At 37.3% G+C, this 19,634-nt stretch overlaps 2 protein-coding genes across 2 annotated transcripts; one reads left to right on the forward strand and one right to left on the reverse strand.

Moving 5' to 3' along the window:
* Positions 1-4,628: 4,628 nt before the first annotated feature.
* Positions 4,629-16,940, reverse strand: LOC104903250 (zinc finger CCCH domain-containing protein 24). The gene is made up of 14 exons (XM_010691261.4): positions 16,221-16,940; positions 14,778-14,870; positions 14,398-14,694; positions 14,207-14,279; positions 13,881-14,013; positions 13,639-13,792; positions 13,425-13,514; positions 11,072-11,194; positions 7,244-7,417; positions 7,026-7,160; positions 6,671-6,766; positions 6,168-6,479; positions 5,436-5,479; positions 4,629-5,159 (listed from the first exon to the last, which is right to left on the reverse strand). The coding sequence occupies exons 1-14, from the start codon at positions 16,713-16,715 to the stop codon at positions 4,916-4,918; spliced, it is 2,463 nt and encodes an 820-aa protein (XP_010689563.2). The 5' UTR covers positions 16,716-16,940; the 3' UTR covers positions 4,629-4,915.
* A 1,316-nt stretch (positions 16,941-18,256) lies between these two features.
* LOC125493772 (uncharacterized) lies at positions 18,257-19,009 on the forward strand. Its single transcript, XM_048637289.1, has one exon. It carries the CDS (start codon positions 18,257-18,259, stop codon positions 19,007-19,009), a length of 753 nt encoding a protein of 250 aa, XP_048493246.1.
* Positions 19,010-19,634: the final 625 nt, after the last annotated feature.

The following is a 19,634-nucleotide window of genomic DNA, read 5'->3' on the forward strand; positions in this document are numbered from 1 at the left end:
GATTAGGATTCCTCGTTGTAGGCATGATTCTATTTCGCCTACTCGGTGTGAGCACGTATTTGACTACCTCATTATTGATGTTTTATTAAAATACGTTTTGAAGTCGTCGTAGCTAGATAACTGGAGCCAACGACTCTTATTGGCTCTAGTTGACAAACAGAGCCAATAAGTTTTCTTATTGGCTGCTACACTAAGTGTTACGGCGAAAAAACGGAGCCAATAAGGTTGTCTTGACCTTAACACTTGGCATTTTTCCTACTAGTTCTTGATAATCAAAGTCCTTATCGGAATCGCTTTGATAAACCTTGTTTCCAAGACCATCTAAGAGTTTTTAGGTGTGTTTTCTTTGTATCTTCTCCAAGAAACATAGAGCTAAATTTGAGCCCATAGTTGGTGCTCATGTTTTACATTCCTGTTAAAAGAAAAGGATATAAAGCTCTCCACATTTCTTCTAAAAAAATTATCTTCACTAGGGATGTTGTTTCCCATGAACATGACTTCCCTTTTTAACTTCTCATTCTACTTCATTTCAATTTTTTCTTCCTATTGCAACAGATTTCATACCAACTATATTGATCGTCCTGATGGCTTTCACCACACTTCTCAGTCGTCTGCTAATTCTCCGCATTCATGATCTTCTACCTAGACATTTACCATCTCCTTCCTTTCCCCCCTTCATCTTCATCTCTTTCACCATCTTCCACTTCTTCTACATCTTCTCGTCCTAATTCTTCCTCCACAGATTCGGCTTCTCATTCTGATCTCCTTATTCTCAAAAGAAGCTTCAGACCTTTACATCCTCCTCCCCACCTTGATAATTGTATTTGTGATACTGCTACTACTCATGTTACTTGGTGTAATGTGTTTGCTTATAATTCTTTACCTCCTTCTCACATGGCTATGGGTGCTGATGTTGAACATCTCACTTAACCAACCACTTGTAAATAGGCTTCTAAGGATTCTAGATGATTATAAGTTGTGGTTAAAGAGTTACTTGCCCTGTCTAATAACACTTGGGTTTTGGTCACCTTAGTCGTTGGAAAGAAACCTCTTGGGTACAAGTGGACTACAAAATCATACTCAAATATGATGGATTTGTAGAAACATTCAATATAGACATCAAAAATGGCAACAATAAAGTGTGTAGTAGCTTTTGTAGCTCATAGAGGTGGAACTACGATTGTTCTTGAGGGTGTTCTAAATCCATATCATAAGGTTTGCAGACTTCTAAAGAATGAACTTCAAAAGCAACGCTTTGTTCCATTAAAGAGTGATTATTCCTTGTTAACTAGACCCTCTCATGGTCTTATATTCATTCTGGCATTATATGTAGATAATATTTTCTTAACTGGTGATGATGTTTGGGTATCCAATCTCCAAAACAACATTTAGACGATGTCTTCAACATTAAAGACTTGGAAATTTTGATTTTCTTTCTGGAAATAGGAGTTGGATACCTTCCTTCTGGTGTTTTTATGACACAAAATAAATTCACTAAAGAGTTGCTTTAAACTTTCCTTTCTACAAGTCAGTTGTCACTCCAAACTCCAGTCCTTCTTTCCTTGAAACTTCAGTTACAACCACTCTTAACTTGCAGATCCTATTGAATACAAAATTCTTGTTGGTAAGCTTAATTTTTGCCCATACAAAGTCTGATCTTTCCTACACTATTCAGCATTATTAATCTAGTACACACATGCTCCTAGAGAAGCTCATTACTAGGCTTTACATCATGTCCTGAGCTATGTTTCTTCCACAACTAGTTGAGGGATCTTATTAAAGGATAGTACACTTCAAAGTTTCGTAGTGTCGAATTGGAGTACTTGTTTGGATCCTAGAAGATCTAATTATGGGTATATTCTCTTATTGGGTCGGTCTTGTTACATGGAAGTCTAAGAAGCATAACGTAGTGTCTAAAATATCTTCAGAAGTAGAGTATAGAGCAATTTCTACAACTGCTTCTAAAGTGACATGGCTAGTCAGGCTTCTGGCAGAATTAGGTGTTACTAGCAGATTAAGTGTTACTAACCTTGAGGCTATGACTTTGGACTGTGATAATCATAGTGTAATACACATTGCCAATAATTTGGTCCATCATGAAGGGAACTAAGTACATAGAGATTGATGTACATTCCACAAGAGACAAAGTCTTTGAGGGCTTGCTTACTTTATCTTATGTTCCTACACATGCTCAGTTTGCTAATGTGTTTACTAATATCTTACCTTATGCTCAAATGAAACAACTTCTTTCCAAACTTGACATGTTTTCTCCCATGCCTAATTTGACCGATGAGATCAGCGTTGATGTATAATGTATACACTTGGTTTTTTTATAGTTTTTAGTTGATTTTGTACTACCTTTTAGGTTAGTTTAGGCTAATTTGCTTCTATTTCCTTTAAAGTTGTGCAATACTCATTCTTTGTACATTTTTCTTTGGGTGTTTGTTTTTATTTCAGGACATAACAGAGCAATTGGAGGGCACTTGCACAAACCCGGGGCCAAGAAACTAGAAATGAAGCTTTAAGGAAGCTCCAAACAGGAAAAGAGAAAGATAAAGGACTGACCCTAGGGCCCGAGTCACCTGACCTGCTCGGGTCAGTCAAGAAATTTCCACCTGATAGAACGACCCGCCTAGGTCGGTTAAGTAACCTGCTCGAGTCCGCTGACCCGAGGGCTCGAGTTGACTTGACCCGTCCGGGTCAAATCTTTGGAGCAGCCAATTCCTCACCTAACAAAGTGACCCGCCCTGGTGAGGCCCAATCGAGCGTTCGAGTCGGGTCACCCGCTCAGGTCACTGGGTTTTTCCAACACATTTTCTTTTCATTTTGATTTTTGTACGACAGATTTTCTTGTAACTAAACTTACTTTATTTTGGGACTATATAAGAGAAACTCCTCTCATTTTAGGTAAAACTAATTTACATTCTAATTAGAGGGATGATTACTTTGTGTTAGCCTTCAAGTTTTACAACCCTAGGAGAGAGAAAGTTGAGGTTTGAAACTTCTAAACTCTATTTTCATATCTATGCAAGCTTAAAAGTTGGTAATTTGTTGTTTATTTCACTTTCTTATTCTTTAAACTTGTTTAGTTCATGGTATGTTTGCTTAGATCTAGCTTTTGTTAGTTGATTATTTTTCCCTTTTTCTCTTTCCTCCATGGTTATGGTGATGAAGTCATTTCAAGTTTCGGTTTGCTTTATTTCCATGATGTATGAGTAGTCTTACAAGGGGAAGGGGTGTAACCTTCAATTACTCTTTAGATCCTAAATCTAAGTTAGGGGGTTAACATTTAAGGTTAAACTTGCTTGATTCGTTTGTTGGATGCTTGATCACCGCTGGACTTACTTATTTGGAAAACCTAGTGAAGGATTGAGAGATGAAGTTAAAGATAGACTAAGTTTGGTTGCTAGACTAGGAACTCCATAAAAATAGGTATATTCTAGTTTAGGAAAGCTTGATTATCATGTTGTTATTGTTTTGGCTAAATTAGTTGTTCATGCCATGAGAATAGGTCATGAGTGACTTTAAGCTCCTCTAATTAGCTCGAGAGAGTAACTGGAGTTCACATGTGCATGATTTTCCTTTGTAATTCCCCATTTATTTACCCATGGCTTTGATGATTGGATTCTTGGATTGAGTGTTGGTAAATCCTCTAATTCCCTAGTTCGTTTATCCTTGATTTATCCTCTTTAATTGCTTTGCTAGTTTGTTTTGTCAATCCCTTAGTTATTTTAAACTTTACTATTGCTACCAATCATTCAAAAATCCAAAAAACATATTTAGCTCATCGTAATTAGCAAATTAACCCTTGACTAACCTTACTTCCTTGTGGATTCGACTCTATTGGGCAGTTTAAGATATTTTTGGTGTGCTTACAACGAGCCCGTCAACCTGCAATCAAGTCGGGTTCATTTTCAGGTGGATAATAAATGCGTCAAAAATTCCTAAACCCAAACCTACCCGTTGAATAAAATGTTGAAAAACTCAACCCTGACCCAACCTATTAATAACAGACTACCCATATAACTAACCCATTCATCATAATTATTATTATTATAATGCAAAAATAATTATTTTCTTAAAATGCTAAATGAGCAAGTACACTATCAAATATATGCATGTTTAAAGTTAATTAGAATAATTATGACATATTTTCGTGATATTTGACTTTGTTTAAAACCAAATTTTTAGATCTATCAACATATTTTTCAGGAATTTTCTATATATACAAGTTAATAAGGACAAAACAAGTTATTTTCAGGTCAGATATCAACCGAAACATAACCATTAAATTAAATAGATTTTTGTGTCAAACCATTTACTTAAATGAGTGAAAAATCTCAACCAAACCCGCTTATCTCGGATAAATTTCAAATTAAATTGTCGGGTTGAGCCGATTTTTGTCACCCCTACATGAGATATATACCACAAACACATTAGCTGATGGTTCTCTTCTGCGACGCACTTGATCTTGCAGCTGATTCCCCTGTAATTGTTTCTAGTATAAATAGTATTCTTAGCTTTCTTTTATTACTTGTAATAGTACTTACCTGAGAATTATCTCAATTATTGTAATTCTCTTCCCCACAATATATATGATTTAGTTCCAAAGTTGTGAGCCTAAAACATATGGCGATGAAGACATAAACTTGTCTTCGTTCATTGCAATTCTTCTGGTTCATCTTATAAAAGTCACACATATCAAGGTCGCAAACTAATACAACTCAACCACGAAAGAAAGGTTCATGCATGATAAGTAATATGCTCATCCAATATTATTAACCAGCATACTTTGAAGGAGAAAAAATACGATAAATAAATAACAAAAATACAATTAAATTCTATCTTGCCATCAAAATTGTGTTGGAAGCGAGCCATGGGAGAGAAAGAGAGACTATGTCCACGAGGTAGACTTTCACCTCTCCAGCAACATTACCAGTTCACAATGCGGAGTGTGAGGAAAGAGATCAACTGCCATAGCCTTGACCGGTTGAAACGGCTCAGACTTGGGCATAGACTTGAGTCTATGACGTGCCAGCCCAGCATTACTCATATTCCTCCATCCTTGGCCTTTGCGCCCTTTCTCAGTTGTTTCGGACAATGGTGTGCACAGTTCAATAGCGTTTGCCACCAATGTTTCAGGATTACAAGAAATGTACCTGCAGATGGAAAAGATACATCAGATGTCACAGCTTTTTATGATGTTGCCCAATTTTTCATCGTATGATGGATTTTTCTTGTTTTAACAAGCTTTTAACTTTTTTAAGCGCTAATCTTTTATTAAAAGGGAAAAAATAAAAGGTTCCTCCATAAATATGGCCAAAGGGTGCCTTCTCTTCACAAGCCTACTCAAAAACACAAGGGGAGATGTAAGGTGAAGACAACACACCCCGATAGGGTAATGTAATAAAACAAGGGGAGATATAAGGACTTACACAAGCCTCCTCAAACGCGGATGAGTTCTCAGAGCTTTTAAAACCTAATCAAAAAACAAAGCATCAGAACAGATTGCTTTACAACATTGAGCAGCATCCTAATTGATAAAACAAGAGAAAGCACATAAAAGCTACATATATCAGCCAAATTCGCACCAAAACAAAATTGATACATAGAGCTCAAGACCATTCATCAGAAATCCCAAGTTCCAAATTTTCCAAAAGTGAGAAGAAAAGGCCAGAGAGTGATTAGACGGCTTGTCTAGATGAAACATCATCTTTAGCCGGAAGAAGAAAACCAACATGAGTAGGTTTAAGTCAGGAAACTTGCTGATTTGGGTGATCAAGATTAAATCATAATCTGAATCAGCTAACCAACGCAACCAAAACGAACTAGTTGGTGGATTAACAGATTATAGAGTATAGACACATCAGAAAATTCATTCTTGTAATTTACAAATTAAAACATAGCCCCTCCACCACAAATTCTGCGTACTTCCCTAAAACGGGTGCCTTTCTTAGCTAAACTTTCCCATAGTTCTCTCCAAACCTGTACATTTTCTTTCTTTTATTCTCCCCAACCCCATAATGTATCCTATAGTCACTCTAACAATATGAAGATGACCACCATACCACCAATAATTTTATTAAACATTGTGCCAAGCCTACCAAACTAAACAATATGAGATGAAGTGAGTAGTATGCAGGAAAGATGAGGATGAAGTCACTTACAACAGGGTGAAGTCCAGATCGTGGAGGATCAACAATTGCAACAACATTTTTAAAATGCTGCTTTGCGGAACTCTCATCATTAACGTTATTGCTCTGAAGATCCTGCTCTCCTTTATTAACATCACATGCATGATCTTCGTCCACATTTACTTCATTCAAGCAATCCTCAGAATGTGCTTCATTATTCACGGAGATTTGATTTTCTCCTGTGCTATATTGTTTTCCGTCATTATCTAAAGGATTTGAAGTATCATCTTGGTCTTCAGAATCATCCAAGTATTCTTTCAATAAAGAACCCATAACATCCTCGGCCTGATATAGCAGCAGAAAGAGAAATACAAACAAGAATTTGTTACCAAAGGACTACAGCCACAACTTAATAATAAGTTTTAGGATATTAACTACATTACTGTCGGATCTGAAGCATTGCTGCTAAAGAACTGAACGCACACTTACAGATCTAAATTCACTGCAGAACAAATCAGAAAGGTTCGAGAGCCAACCTTTGAACAGATAAATTTACAATTTGTAATGGCATTTATCTCGGCATTCCTTTGTGCATCAGATACAGCAGAAGCATTCATCTCAATACCAACTACCTGGAAGCGAATCACAGTATTCCGATCCGAATCAAAAACAGTGAATTATTATTTTCTGAAAAGTGGAATTCGGAAACAAAATCACAAAAATAGTGTTCGGAAGCAGGAAGCACTGTGAATAATATTAGCACCATAGGCAATAGCATTGGCTATGCCATGTCAGGCCAATTATTAGAAACCAACAATATGAGCAGCATTTCAATATTTTATGATATTGGAACCAGAAATGAAAGAAGCTAGTAATGATGCACAGTATTACCATACCAACATGGTTGGCTAATGTCAGGCCGATTGTGCCAGTCCCACAGCATACATCAAAAAGTAAGGTATCCGGGCCTAGACCAGCCCAGTCACCTGCAAGAGTATATAGTTTCTCCGCAGCTAGAGTGTTGACCTGCAAATCAGTTTTTAAGCATTGTAAAACAAGTCACCCATCCTTTGTCATAGTTAGCAGCAGCAACAAATCTAAAACTAAACCTGAAAGAAGGCAGTAGGTGATATAGAGAACCGAAGATTGCCAATATAATCATGGATTCTGGATTCATTAGTAGCCATGACAACTTCTGCCTCAGAACTGGATTGAGCTGTAGGTATAGGTAATGGACGCAATGGAGTATCAGCAGCAGCTGCATTGGATATGCCTCTGTGATCCTGAAAATGATGAAAGAAGCACATTCCAAGACCTTGTTAGAGAGAACAATAACACACATTGAATTCAACATCACTCCTCTAAAGTAGCTCCAGCTTAGGATATGTTAGGAGAGTCATATGTACCATTGTCACCACACAGAGGCTAGTTCGATTCAACTTCTGAACCAAAACGATCGACTTCCTTGGGGGGGGGGGGGGGGGGGTGGGGGGGGGGGGGGGGGGGGGAATTCAACCATCTTAGAAATTTAAAATACAGGATGCACGTGTTTCTCCAAGTGTATCCCAATCGTTCCTCTAAAATATCCACAACTGCTGCTAACTCGATGCTAAAGAGAATTAGGCACTAGAAGAAATGTCCATAACCATTTGCCATCGAAAGAATTGACCTAAGACGACATATTCCCGAGACCTAGAGCACCCTCCTCCTCTAGGCCTACAAACCTAAGCCTACTGAAAGCCATGGATTAACAATGGGCATGGGTAACAGCTGCAATTATAACTCTATGCAAAGCACATATCAGTGACTAATTGGAAGATGAACATACATACGGCTATGGACAGATGTAGAGCTAAGCAATCATTGGGAAGCTTTGTAAAAAAAATGAGTACAAGCTCCTAATTCTTCGTGAATCGGTGGATGGGTCACATTTAGAGAGCATATATTTCTCCCTACAAAGTAGTTAATGGTGCAACCACTTAAAGATGAGAGTAGAGTCCAATAGCTTACCAATGATAGGTCATTTGCACGAAAAAAGATAAGAAATGATGGATATACGGCAGTTTTAATCTAAGATTTCAGGCATGGTGTCAAAACAAGGTTGCATCGTACCGTATCGTATCACCCGTGTTGTAAAGATTTTGCAAATCTACTGAAACGATCCTACCCGCATTCGGAAGGTGTAAGAAAACCGCGTTTTAGGCGGGTTCAAGGGATATCTTATGGTCTGAGCCAATATTTGGCGGTACGACAAATGCATCATCTTCGTTCCTACATCACCGTAACCATTACCGCAATCGAGACCGAAACCGCATTTTCGAACAATGTTGTCAGCCAACAAATTTATGTTGTTTTGGAAATTTATTAAGCAAGCAATGACGGGAACAGATGACCAGTTTCACTAGAGCAAGCACCCTTTGCCCAAGCAACAAACGAAAGCTTGTATGCTATTTCTCTATTTAATCAGTTTTTGACTTAAAATCCGCCAACAGACATTCGTAGTAGTATTAGAGTAGTTTATGTCTTCAAACACCATTAAATTAAAATTAGAAGTTGCATTAGGGAATTCTTGAAGTTTTCAAGTTTATTCTTGAATTTGTTCCTTCAAAATCATTTTGAGTAAATATTAGTTTTGTGATTACTTTATTAATTCAAGTACAACTTTACTTTATGATTTCAATTATGTTTTGTATACAACTTTATTATGATGTCTAACATGTTTTTACTTTAGATTTATTGATATCAATTACGTGTGTATAGTTTGCTCGTGGGAGAAGGCAAGCCCTTATACGTATAAGTATGTTTAATTTCTTCCTCAAAATCTATCACTAGTGTACAATTGTGTTAGCAGTAACGGCCTTATCTCTATTCATATTTCTAACAAAATAATCAAAGATGAGTCCTCTTATTGCATGTGTATTTGATATTTTGAAAATGACTTGATGGAACATGGAGTATTGATAATTCTCAAAGAGAGTGTATTTGCATCCTTAACATCTTTTAAGTGGCATATGTTGTTAATTAGAGTTGTCTACATATCATTATTTATATGAAGCTTAGTTTTAAAAGGCGTTGGGCGCAACAAAGCACGGAGCGCAAGGCGATGGGAGAAGCAAGAAGCAAGGTGAAGGAGTGTGCATCTCGTTGCCAAGGCGCGCTTTCATTTATTAATACTGAATTTTATTTGTTTAGTTTGTGGTATTAAATTTCCATAGACCTGCTATAGGTAAAACTGATAAAGTAAAAGAGAAAACTAATGCAGAAAAAAACCATAAAATGAAAGGTTTTTTATTAAAACAAAAACAAGGATGGCTACATGACTATTTGCGTCACTACTCACTACTCACTATTCACTACTCACTAGGCAAGGTCTAGTAACTTGGATCTAGTTTTACAATAAATAAAAAAGGTGAAAAAAACCATAAAAATCAGAAGTTGAAAACAGGCACGGGTCAAAAAGGGGGGGAAGAAGCACAACTAAGAATTTCATATGGCAGAAGAAAAGAAAAATTAGAAGAGAGGAAGACGAAGAAGAAGACAAGGGAGACAAAGAAGAAAGAGAAAGACGAAACGAAAGATGGAGTAGAAGAGAAAAATAAAACTACCTAACTCATCACCGAATAGATCTCGCCAGCAATCTCTGCCACATTCGCCAAGTCAAAAGGCTAGAAAAAATCTAATATTTAGTGAAATCCACTACTTAGGGTTGCTTTCCAATTAGGTTTTTGATTCAGGGATGAAATTGAAGTAATGGCTTTTGCTCAAAAATGAAGTTTTGAATCGTGGTGCAAATTTTAAAGGAATTTTGATCTTCTTTTGTTTTTACTCTGATCTCTTCTCTATTTCAAGCCTTTGCACGAAAACCGGCCAAGGCTCCTTGCGCCTTACCTAGGTTGCTGCGCTCAAGTCTACTAAGGCGATTTTGCCGTCGCCTGAGATTGCCTAGCACCCAGGCGCAGTTTTTAAACTAAAATATGTAGTCATAGATTTTGTTATTAGTTTACTTGGTCTTTCTCCTAACATATTTCGCTTAAATTTATGGACTCAAAATTTGATAAAGAACTATCTAGTTCCCTGCAGATTCGACCCAACTATCTCTACTACATATTATAAGGGTAAGTTAGGTGTATTTTTGATAGGCTAATGGCGACCCTTATCAAGGACTTTGTACAATCTCAAATCAGTTGCACCAAGAAAGATTAAGTAGTTTAATATGCCAATGAAACCTTTCAAGTAAACAGATGAGGGGCCATGAATCATACTCGTTTATTAAAGTTGCCCATGACCCTCCAAAGATGGGATAACAGATTTATTTCACTGAGAGGCTTAAGTCATAACATTCTTTAGAGAGGTTATCTACTAGAAAAGTATGAACATTTAACGCGTTCTTTGGAGCATTCAAAGATCTATCTCCTAACTAAGGAATAGCCCACTTTATACAATAAAAACAGAGTGCTCATTCAATAAATACATTAAAAATTAAAAAATAGGGTTTTTCCTGTAAGGTACCCTATGTTCTAGCATTTTCTACAAACCCCTAATTTTTCTTCCAAGTTGTAATATTAACTTTTTATTTGTTCTATGTTTTACTACTCCATTAAGTCCATGTCCATGTTAAGTTTTCCATTTATCATCTTATTTTTAATTCTTTATACTTACATTAGAAGGGAGGGAAACCCAATAAAGAAATACTCCCTTTGTTCCAAAATGTACTCTCTATATGACTTTGTGGCTTTGTGGAAACTCTAAGATTGGTATAATTACAAATTATATATTAGTAAATTAAATAGTACTTTTACAATGTAAAGCATTTTAACTTCAGACAATTTAAAGGTCAAATTATCAAACTTCGACCAAAGAAGATCAAACACGGAGTTTACTTAAGGATGGATAGAGCAGTCATCCTTGAGCAGATAAAAGAGAATTACATACTACACCTGGAGAGCTAATGCAGTAAGAGGCAAAGGTGGACACGTCGAAGCAGCACCAGTGACAAATGCTCGAGTCAGTTTCTCAAGTTCGTTACTTACAAGATCATCATCATGGCCCTCTGTCGAAACCTAAATGAAGAACAGCAATGTGGTTATGGATAAAGATAACAACAACAAAACCTTAGTCCCAAAATAATTTGGGGTCGGTTAACATGAACGACATAGGAAATTGTCACTGTGACCAATAAAATAAGAAAAGAGCGGGAAGTTAAAAAGAATAAACAAGGAAGAGGGAGAAGTATTAATAAAAGTAAAACAAGAAGAAAAAAAATTAAAAAAAAACTAACATAAGGGGTAAGAAAAATAAGAAAAGGTCAAAACGAAAAAAATGTAAGGATAGATAAACAAAATAAATACATATAAGAATATTATATAGAAGAGAGTCAAGAAAAGAGAGAGAGAGAGAGAGAGAGAGAGAGAAAACAGCTTTGTGGGAAAACAGAAGAAGTTTGAGAAAACTTTAAAATCAATAAAGAGAATATGTAAAGAATGTTCATTGCAGCATGGTTTGCAAAACGCAATTAAACCAAGAGGTGTCAAAAGGGAAGATATATAAAGTCAAGACAAGTCATCAACATATATTCTCTCCCTGCGTATTTAACACCATATTTTCCTGAATCCCAAGTAGACTTACATCATTCTCAATCACTTTGTGACCCTTCCAGCCTCCTAACTGGGCATCACTTGGTCTCCGTCTTACATGTCCTAACCATCTTAAACGATTCTCCATCATCTTACTTTAATCAGGGTAACCCCTACTTTCTTCCTAAAAATCTCATTCCTCAATCGATCCTTTCTTGTATGCCCACACATCCAACGTAGCATACGCATCTCCGCCACATTCATCTTATACACGTGAGAATGTATGATTGCCCAGCTCTCCGTGCCCTACAACAATGTCGGGCTAATTTTCGTGCGGTAGAATTATCCCTTCAATCTTTGGGGCATGCCTGGATAACATAGGAATCCTGACTCCTGAGGCACTGTTCCGCTTCAACCTACCTGCTTTTATTCTATGAGCCACATCGCCCTCCAATTCCCCATCCTTTTGGACAATAAATCCTAAATATTGGAAGAATTCAGAACCTTGGACAATCTTCCCATCTAAGGTAATTGTCCCTACCTCACCGTTTCAGACCCCACTAAACTTACACTCCAAATATTCCTTCTTGTTTCTACTCAGCCTAAAGCCTCGAGATTCCAAAGGTTCGTCTCCATAATTTCAACTTACTTTCCACTCCTCTTGTTTCATCAATGAACACAAATCATATGCAAACATCATACACTGGTATATTGTCTTGAATTGACCTCGTCAATTCATCCATGACTATAGCAAAAAGAAACAGGTTATGCGGAACCATGATGTATTCCAATCGTAATGGGAAACTCTTCGGTCTTCCCAACACTAATTCGCAAACTCTTGCTAACTCCCTCATACATGTCTTTTATGATCAATATATTTAAGTGGAATTCCTTTCCTACTTAAAGCCCACCAAAGAATTCCCATGGGTACTTTATCATACGCCTATTACAAATCAATGAAACCAAATGTAAGTCCTTATCTCGATATTTCTCCATTAGTTGTCTTATAAGATGAATAGCCTCCATAGTCGATCTCCCGGGCATAAATCAAAATTGGTTCTTCGAGATCTTCACACTTTTCCTTAATCTTTGCTCAATAACTCGCTCCCTAAGTTATAGGGTATGGCTCATTAGTTTGATCCCTCGATAGTTGGCACAATCTTGGACGTCACCCTTGTTCTTGTACAAGGGGATGATAGTACTTCTCCTCCACTCTAATGACATCCTATTACTTCGAAACGAGTTGTTAACCAATTGACCGCTCTCTCCGGCAGAGCATCTCTAGACCTCATAGTTATGCCATTGGGCCCACTTCTTTCTTCAATCCCATTTGTTTCAATACCATTTTGACTCCTTGTGAATTCTTCGCAAAACTCTCGACTAACCATCTCCCAGTGATACTTGTATCTCCAATATTGTCCCCTTGATCTTTGTTGTATAGGTTATCAAAGTAGAGCCTCCATCTATCCTTTATTTCCTTATCTCCTATCAAAACTTTTTGGTCGATAAAGATACTTATTGTAAAATGGCTATCATTTGTTCACTACATGAGTAATGGTAACTTCTCTTCCTTCATGCAAAAGAAAATTAAGGTACTGAAGGTCAATTCCAACGACCAAGAGGTTATCATTTATTTGTAAAGATTCATCGTCAGTCCTTTGGAACAATCAAGAAGATATACCGACTCAAAGCGCCAAATGGAATATGAGAATTACACCTGAACAATAAGCATGGCTTCTGAAATATTAGCCCCCGGATTCTCAACCTCGAGCTCAATATCTTTCTGCGGATTCCGTCCTTCCCGAACCTGTTGAAAGTAGAACATTAAACTCAAATGTAGAGGTTCACATTCAAATGTCCATTGCAATGCATTGGAAACAAGGGCCCAATAAGAACAAATTCACCGGTTCCGAAAAAGAAATTAAACTTACTGTCAATTGACGCCAGAAGCCAGTATTGTTAAATCTGTTCCAAATTGGTAAACCTGAATCCTGTAAGAACTCTTGAAAGACCAGGGCATATTTGCATGCAATTTTAGAAACATTAGGGCAGTCCGTAGGCTCCTCAACTGCTGTAACACCCTCTCTGTAATGACAGGGATGTTAAGTTAGTTAACTAGCTCAAGTCCAAGAAACCAATAATTTTTGCATACCAACTACATCTTAATTCTTACCTAAAATTCCCAAGCATAAAACCCACAGTTGGTTTCCCTTGCACTGAATACCCAACTGAAAACTCACACTTGTTACGGTAACCATTGATAAGCGGTGACTCGATTATCCCTTCTAGTTTGCATGGAAGCCCGCCTGGGACATAAAATTGGAGGACAGTTGCATTTTAAGTCCAGGAAAGTAATCTCAGATGAATTTTTCACGTAAAACATACAGCTGGACAAATTAATCTGCTAAAAAAACATGCCCACTTAAAAGCAAAAAGCCCTAGAAAAATAAAAGATAACTAGAGCTTAAGAAAAATTTTCTGAATTGATAGGAGAATAACCTATTTCCCTGGAATTAACCGCCCAAGCGGGTAGTGGAACACCTTTTGGACATGCTTTACGTGCATTTCTAGTCTGCATTACAAGAAGAATCTATTAATGCTTGTCTCTTGAAACATTGGCATTCCTAAGATGAAAAAAGTAGCACAAGATAATTATAAATGAGGTAGAAATTAAATGCAAGACAACTAACAAGTCTTTTAAGTATTTGCATCAGTGAGTTCTTTTTTTTGTCTAGCTGTTCAGGATATGATAGATGAGCAAGGGGAGTCACTACATCACGTGCACTCCTTCCCCTTGAAGCTGAACCATTCACTTCTTCACCACTTGCATTATCATTTGAAGCCAAAGTAGCCTCTGTTTCATCAACTACTCCAGGTATCAAATTTTGATACCTCTTTTGGGCTGATTTTATCTTCTCGTCATATGATCGTGGAATGACATCCCCAATCTTCAGCTTCTCCTTGCCAATAGATTTTCCTCCTAATACCTAAATCAGATTGAATGTTAGAAATTAACTTACATTTGGAAGAAGCGCCATCAGTGATCAGTCTTTATCACAAATATGAATACCTCTGTTGCACTTGAAACTTGCTCAGCAGTTTCAAATGTCAGAAACCCCACTGACATGCCCTTTTTCTTCTTAGCTGATTTGAAAATGACCCCCTAAAAACATAGGCAACGACGTACAATTTTAGAAACTTCAATCGTGTGCCCATCTGTCAGATTAAAAACTTTATGAAATGGCTTCTATATACAAGACACTGTACATTGAAGCAGTTGCAAGCTCCATGCTAGCAAACTAAAGCACAAATGTTCCCAACACAAGCATCTAATTGCAAAAAAACAATAAACTCAATGCTAAAGTGGAGTATTGAGATAAAGGCCAAAGCCCTATCTATATAAATATATTAAAAGGTGTTCATATCAAAGGAATGGTGTCACATGACACTCTCCAATGTATGTGCCACATCACACTCTTCTCAAACTTCTAATACACGTGTTTATTATCTCATTTAAAAATATTTCAATATGTACCTACTAGGGATCGAACACATGACCTTTGAAATAAAATGTGAGAGTTTAACCACTAATCCACTATAATTTTTATGTTTAATGTTTCAAAGTAAAACATAATAAAGTCTTATAATAACATATAACTATAAAAACGTAGACAAACTTTATGATCTTTAACACTTATTAAGGTAATAATATTCTCTTACCCCGATTCCATTGAAATTGTTATTTTTATCCCCAATTCCTTAGAAGCTTTTTTAAAACAACTTATCATGCCATGACGTCCATTTTCCAATTTCGCCCTAGACGGAAAATCGAAATTGAGTTTTAAGGTAAATTGAAATTGAGTTTTAAGGTAAATTGAACTAGAAATTAAAGCTTGAAAAAGCTCGAGACTCGGCTCGAAGTTCTAATTAAAAGAGTTACTAGCGGAGCAATCCCTGATCTCGATTCGGCTCGTTAACACCTCTAATAGCAATAATGAGCATTTTGTGCACAAAGCTATTCCCCCTATGTCAATTTAGTGTTCTGGCAACAATGAGTCTGGCCTACCCTTCGTTGAACTATTACCTCTAATTAGCCAACTCAACATTGAACAATAAATTTTACAAATTCACAACAAAATTCCTAGCTTCACATTAATTGTTATTTCAACCAACATGAACAACTACAATAGCTGCATAAAACAGTGCAACAAACTAATGCAAAATAACGAAAATAAAACAAGCAAACTACCAAATCAAAATAAAAATACTTCCTCTGTTTCTAAATGAATGCAACACCTTGACTTTTACCGTATTCGTATATTAACTTTGACAATACTTTTTAACTTTTCTAATTTCTACTCAATAATCATCAAAGTATCAAAAAATAGTCCTCAACTGATCAGAGTCCCACCATTTGTATATCAACTGTGACCATATTTTTAACTTTCTCTGATTTTCACTAATTGCAAGTAAATTAAATATATTAATAGTTAAAGTTGCGCGTTAGCAATACCTGTTCGTCAAGAAAAGTCTTCAACTGATCAGAGTTCCACTTCCTAGGCAAATGAATCAAACATTTGCTAAGCTGAGGATCACCAGACTCCGCCAAAATCTCAGTCATCATAACACTTTTCTCTTCCTCCTCTTCTTCTTCAACATTCTCAATCTCTCTCCTCTTAACCCGGTCCGAAGTCGGGTCCCACGAACCGTCAGGCCGGGGCTGAAGCTCCTCCTCATTGTGCGCAAAACGGCACCCTTCTCCATGGCTGCAAGACCCAGAATTGCGGCGGAAGTAGGAGCACATGCTAGTCTTGTGCAGCGGGTGTTTAGTCTTCTTTGGCACATCTTCTTCTACTTCCTGCTCTTCTTCCTCTCGCTTGCGCTTTACGCTGGATTCAGGGGATGGGTTACTTAAATTCGGTTCTTCGGAGATTGAATTTGGACTAGGGTTTTGGGTCTCTGTTTCTAGGGTTTTGGGTTCTGGTTCTGGTTCATGTGATGTCGCCATTGTTTTGTGTTTCTCAATAAATCAGGTATTTGGGTAAGTGTCAGGCTGGTGTTCCAATAGTTGAAGTTAAAGTGTGATTTGGTGCACTGTTAGTATAGACTATAGAGGTTGTAAAGACTAATACTGCCTCACAACGAAATGAAATTGACGAGCTTGGATTGAGGTTTAAGATTCGTTAGAGTTAGTCGTTTGACCTAATGTGAGACATCATGAATTCATGATATAGGTTGAGTTAAAGTTGAACTTTGAACTTGAATATGATACATAGGGATGGCAGGTGGGTATAATTTGGCGGGTTTCGCACCGCATCCGCCCCAGTTGGGGCGGGTATGAATATGACTTTGGTGGGTAGTGGGTGGGTATGGATACGAAAAGTCAAATCCGCCATGGGTGGTGGGTAGGTGGTGGATATGAGGTCACATCCGCCCAAATCCACCCGCCCCGCCCCAATCCGCCGCCCGCCCCATATCCATCCGCCCGTATAATATTTACTAATTTACCCTTTATAAAATAAAGAATTATGTTCATAAATCTAAAAAATTGTAAAAAATAATTAAGAAATATGAATACTAAGAATGTGTACTTTTTTTTCTTTGAAATGGGTGTTTCTAATAATTAATTTATATAATAGGTTATATATAGAAAATAAATCAGGTGGGCGGGTGGAAAATCCACCTAGGTGATGGGCGGGTATAAGTGGGTAATGGATATCCACTTGGGTAGTGGAGCGGATGTGGGTATAACCTTATACCCGCGTGGGCGGAGGTGGATATGGAAACTTGTACCCGCCATGGTTGGCGAGTAGGTGGTGGGTATGGAAAATTTAGGTGGAGGTGGGTGTGGATTTAGGGGTATCCACATCCGCCCCGCCCATTTGCCATCTCTAATGATACATTAATAACTCGTTCGATTATATCTTAAAACTTTCTTTTTCTAGAATTTTCATCATCAGGAGTATCTCTTGCATGTCTCACATGTAAGAATTTGAGAGTGAATTTTTTAAAAAGGAAAGTTCACAGATTATTTTTTTTTCCTTTATAGGATTAGTGGGTAGTGTATTCCGAATTACATGCTCCTTAGGTTTTTCTTTTTCTTCATCGAATCAAGTGTATTACTCTTACTGTTTAATTAGTGAGGATTGAAAGTATGCTACAAGAGTTAGATGTTGGACCTCAACAAAAAGAGGGCTTTACAAATGAAGTTAATATGGACCAGCAAGAGCAAGGGACAAGTTTCAGCAGGATTGTCAACCAACCTTCAACAATTTTATCGGGATCAATAAATATGGAGATAGAGCAAGATCAAAATCCATTTAATGGGAAAGAATTAGAAGGACTAAACGGCAGCACTAAAAAATGCAAAATCGTCTTTCCGGGAAATAGTAGCTGGTTCTTCCCAATGGTTTTCTGAAGCCAGAAAATAATGGCAACCTCAATGGAATGGGAGGATGAGGTAAGGACATTGAATCTTCTGATGATAGGGTCGTGACTTTCTCTAAGGAGGAACTTAAGAGACTAAGAGAACCATGACAACTGACATTAATGAGCAAATGTCTTGGGATTGGAGTGAGGCCTGAATTCGTGGCCCAGAGAGTTCGAAGAATATGGAATCCAAAAGGAGGACTGGAAGTGATAGATGTAGGCCACAATGTCTACTTTTTTAAGTTCTCATTGCAAGCTGATTTCGAAAAAGCTTTATTTGGAGGGTCATGGTTTATCTTAAATCCTTACTTGATGCTTACAAGATGGAAGCCAAATTTTCTAGCTTCCACCAACGCATTACCTAATATGTCTATATGGATCAGACTACCAGAGTTACCAATAGAATATTATGAAAAAGATGATTTGTTTGCAATTGCAAAAAAGGTGGGAAAACCGATTACAGTTGACTATAGTACTAATAAAATAACCAAAGGGCGCTTTGCTAGAATTTGTATTAAACTATCTCTGATTAATCCTTTGGTGACAAAAGTGTGCGTAGGTGCAGCATGGCAGCGCGTGCAGTATGAGAATATTGGGATATTGTGTTTTGCATGTGGAAAGATAGGGCATTTAAAGGACAAGTGTCAACTGAACAGGTTGAAGACAGTTAACATGCAACTAGGGGCAACAAGGAAAGAGTGGGGACACATTAGCTTGTTGGAGGAGAATTCAGGCAGTGGGAATACCATTGCTATGGGGGAACCAAGAGATACGAGCAGAGAAAAGATTTGTGATAACCAATCTGATGCGGGAAAAAATTTAGGTAAAATGCAAAAATTAGGTGATGATATGGCCCTGGCTATTGGCAAGTAAAGGCAGGAAACCTTTTCAAGCCAAATCAGTATTAAATGAGTTAAAAAAGAGCAATGATGAGGAAGCAGGTAGGAGAAGTAGAGTTAATCGAGTTAGAAAAGAGAGTTTAAGCAGCGGAAAGGACATCAATGGTGGAAGAAATAGTGAGAAGGAAAACCGAGGCAACTATTGAAAGTTATTGCCAGGTAGTGAGGATGAGGGACAAATGGAGAACAGCCAGTTAACTGAGGCATTAAAGGAGAGATAAAATGCAAAAGAAACAGAATTGATTGGGGAAGAAAGCCCGAAGCTCTAGAAAAGGAAATAAAAACTTCTGAAAAAACGATTGATATTCCTACCCACTTATTAAAAGCAAAGCAATCAGATTATAAAGGAAGAAAAGAAGGGGAAACCAGAGAGATTGCATGCAAAGAAAAAACCAACACTAAGAAGCAAAATAATTCAAGTGAGAATGTAAGAAAATCAAAAAGAAACACGGAAGAGAAAGGAATGCTCATCTCCAATGGAAGTAAGCATGGAGATGCAACAAACTCTGCAAATACCGCAAACACCTCTCTCAGCCCCTCAGATGTCCATCTTAGAACACAAGAACAAGGAAAACTTGACGCCCTCAATTCTAATCAAA

Source organism: Beta vulgaris, chromosome 9, assembly GCF_026745355.1.
Source record: "Beta vulgaris subsp. vulgaris cultivar EL10 chromosome 9, EL10.2, whole genome shotgun sequence".
Taxonomy (NCBI): domain Eukaryota; kingdom Viridiplantae; phylum Streptophyta; class Magnoliopsida; order Caryophyllales; family Amaranthaceae; genus Beta; species Beta vulgaris.

Coding starts and splice junctions, on each gene's coding strand:
- LOC125493772 (XM_048637289.1), top strand. CDS start 18,257: ATGAGCAAATGTCTTGGGATTGGAGTGAGGCCTGAATTCGTGGCCCAG.
- LOC104903250 (XM_010691261.4), bottom strand. CDS start 16,715: ATGGCGACATCACATGAACCAGAACCAGAACCCAAAACCCTAGAAACA. Junction 13,793..13,880: donor TTTATGCTTGGGAATTTTAG/GTAAGAATTAAG, acceptor CTGTCATTACAG/AGAGGGTGTTACAGCAGTTG. Junction 7,161..7,243: donor CACCTACTGCCTTCTTTCAG/GTTTAGTTTTAG, acceptor ACTGATTTGCAG/GTCAACACTCTAGCTGCGGA.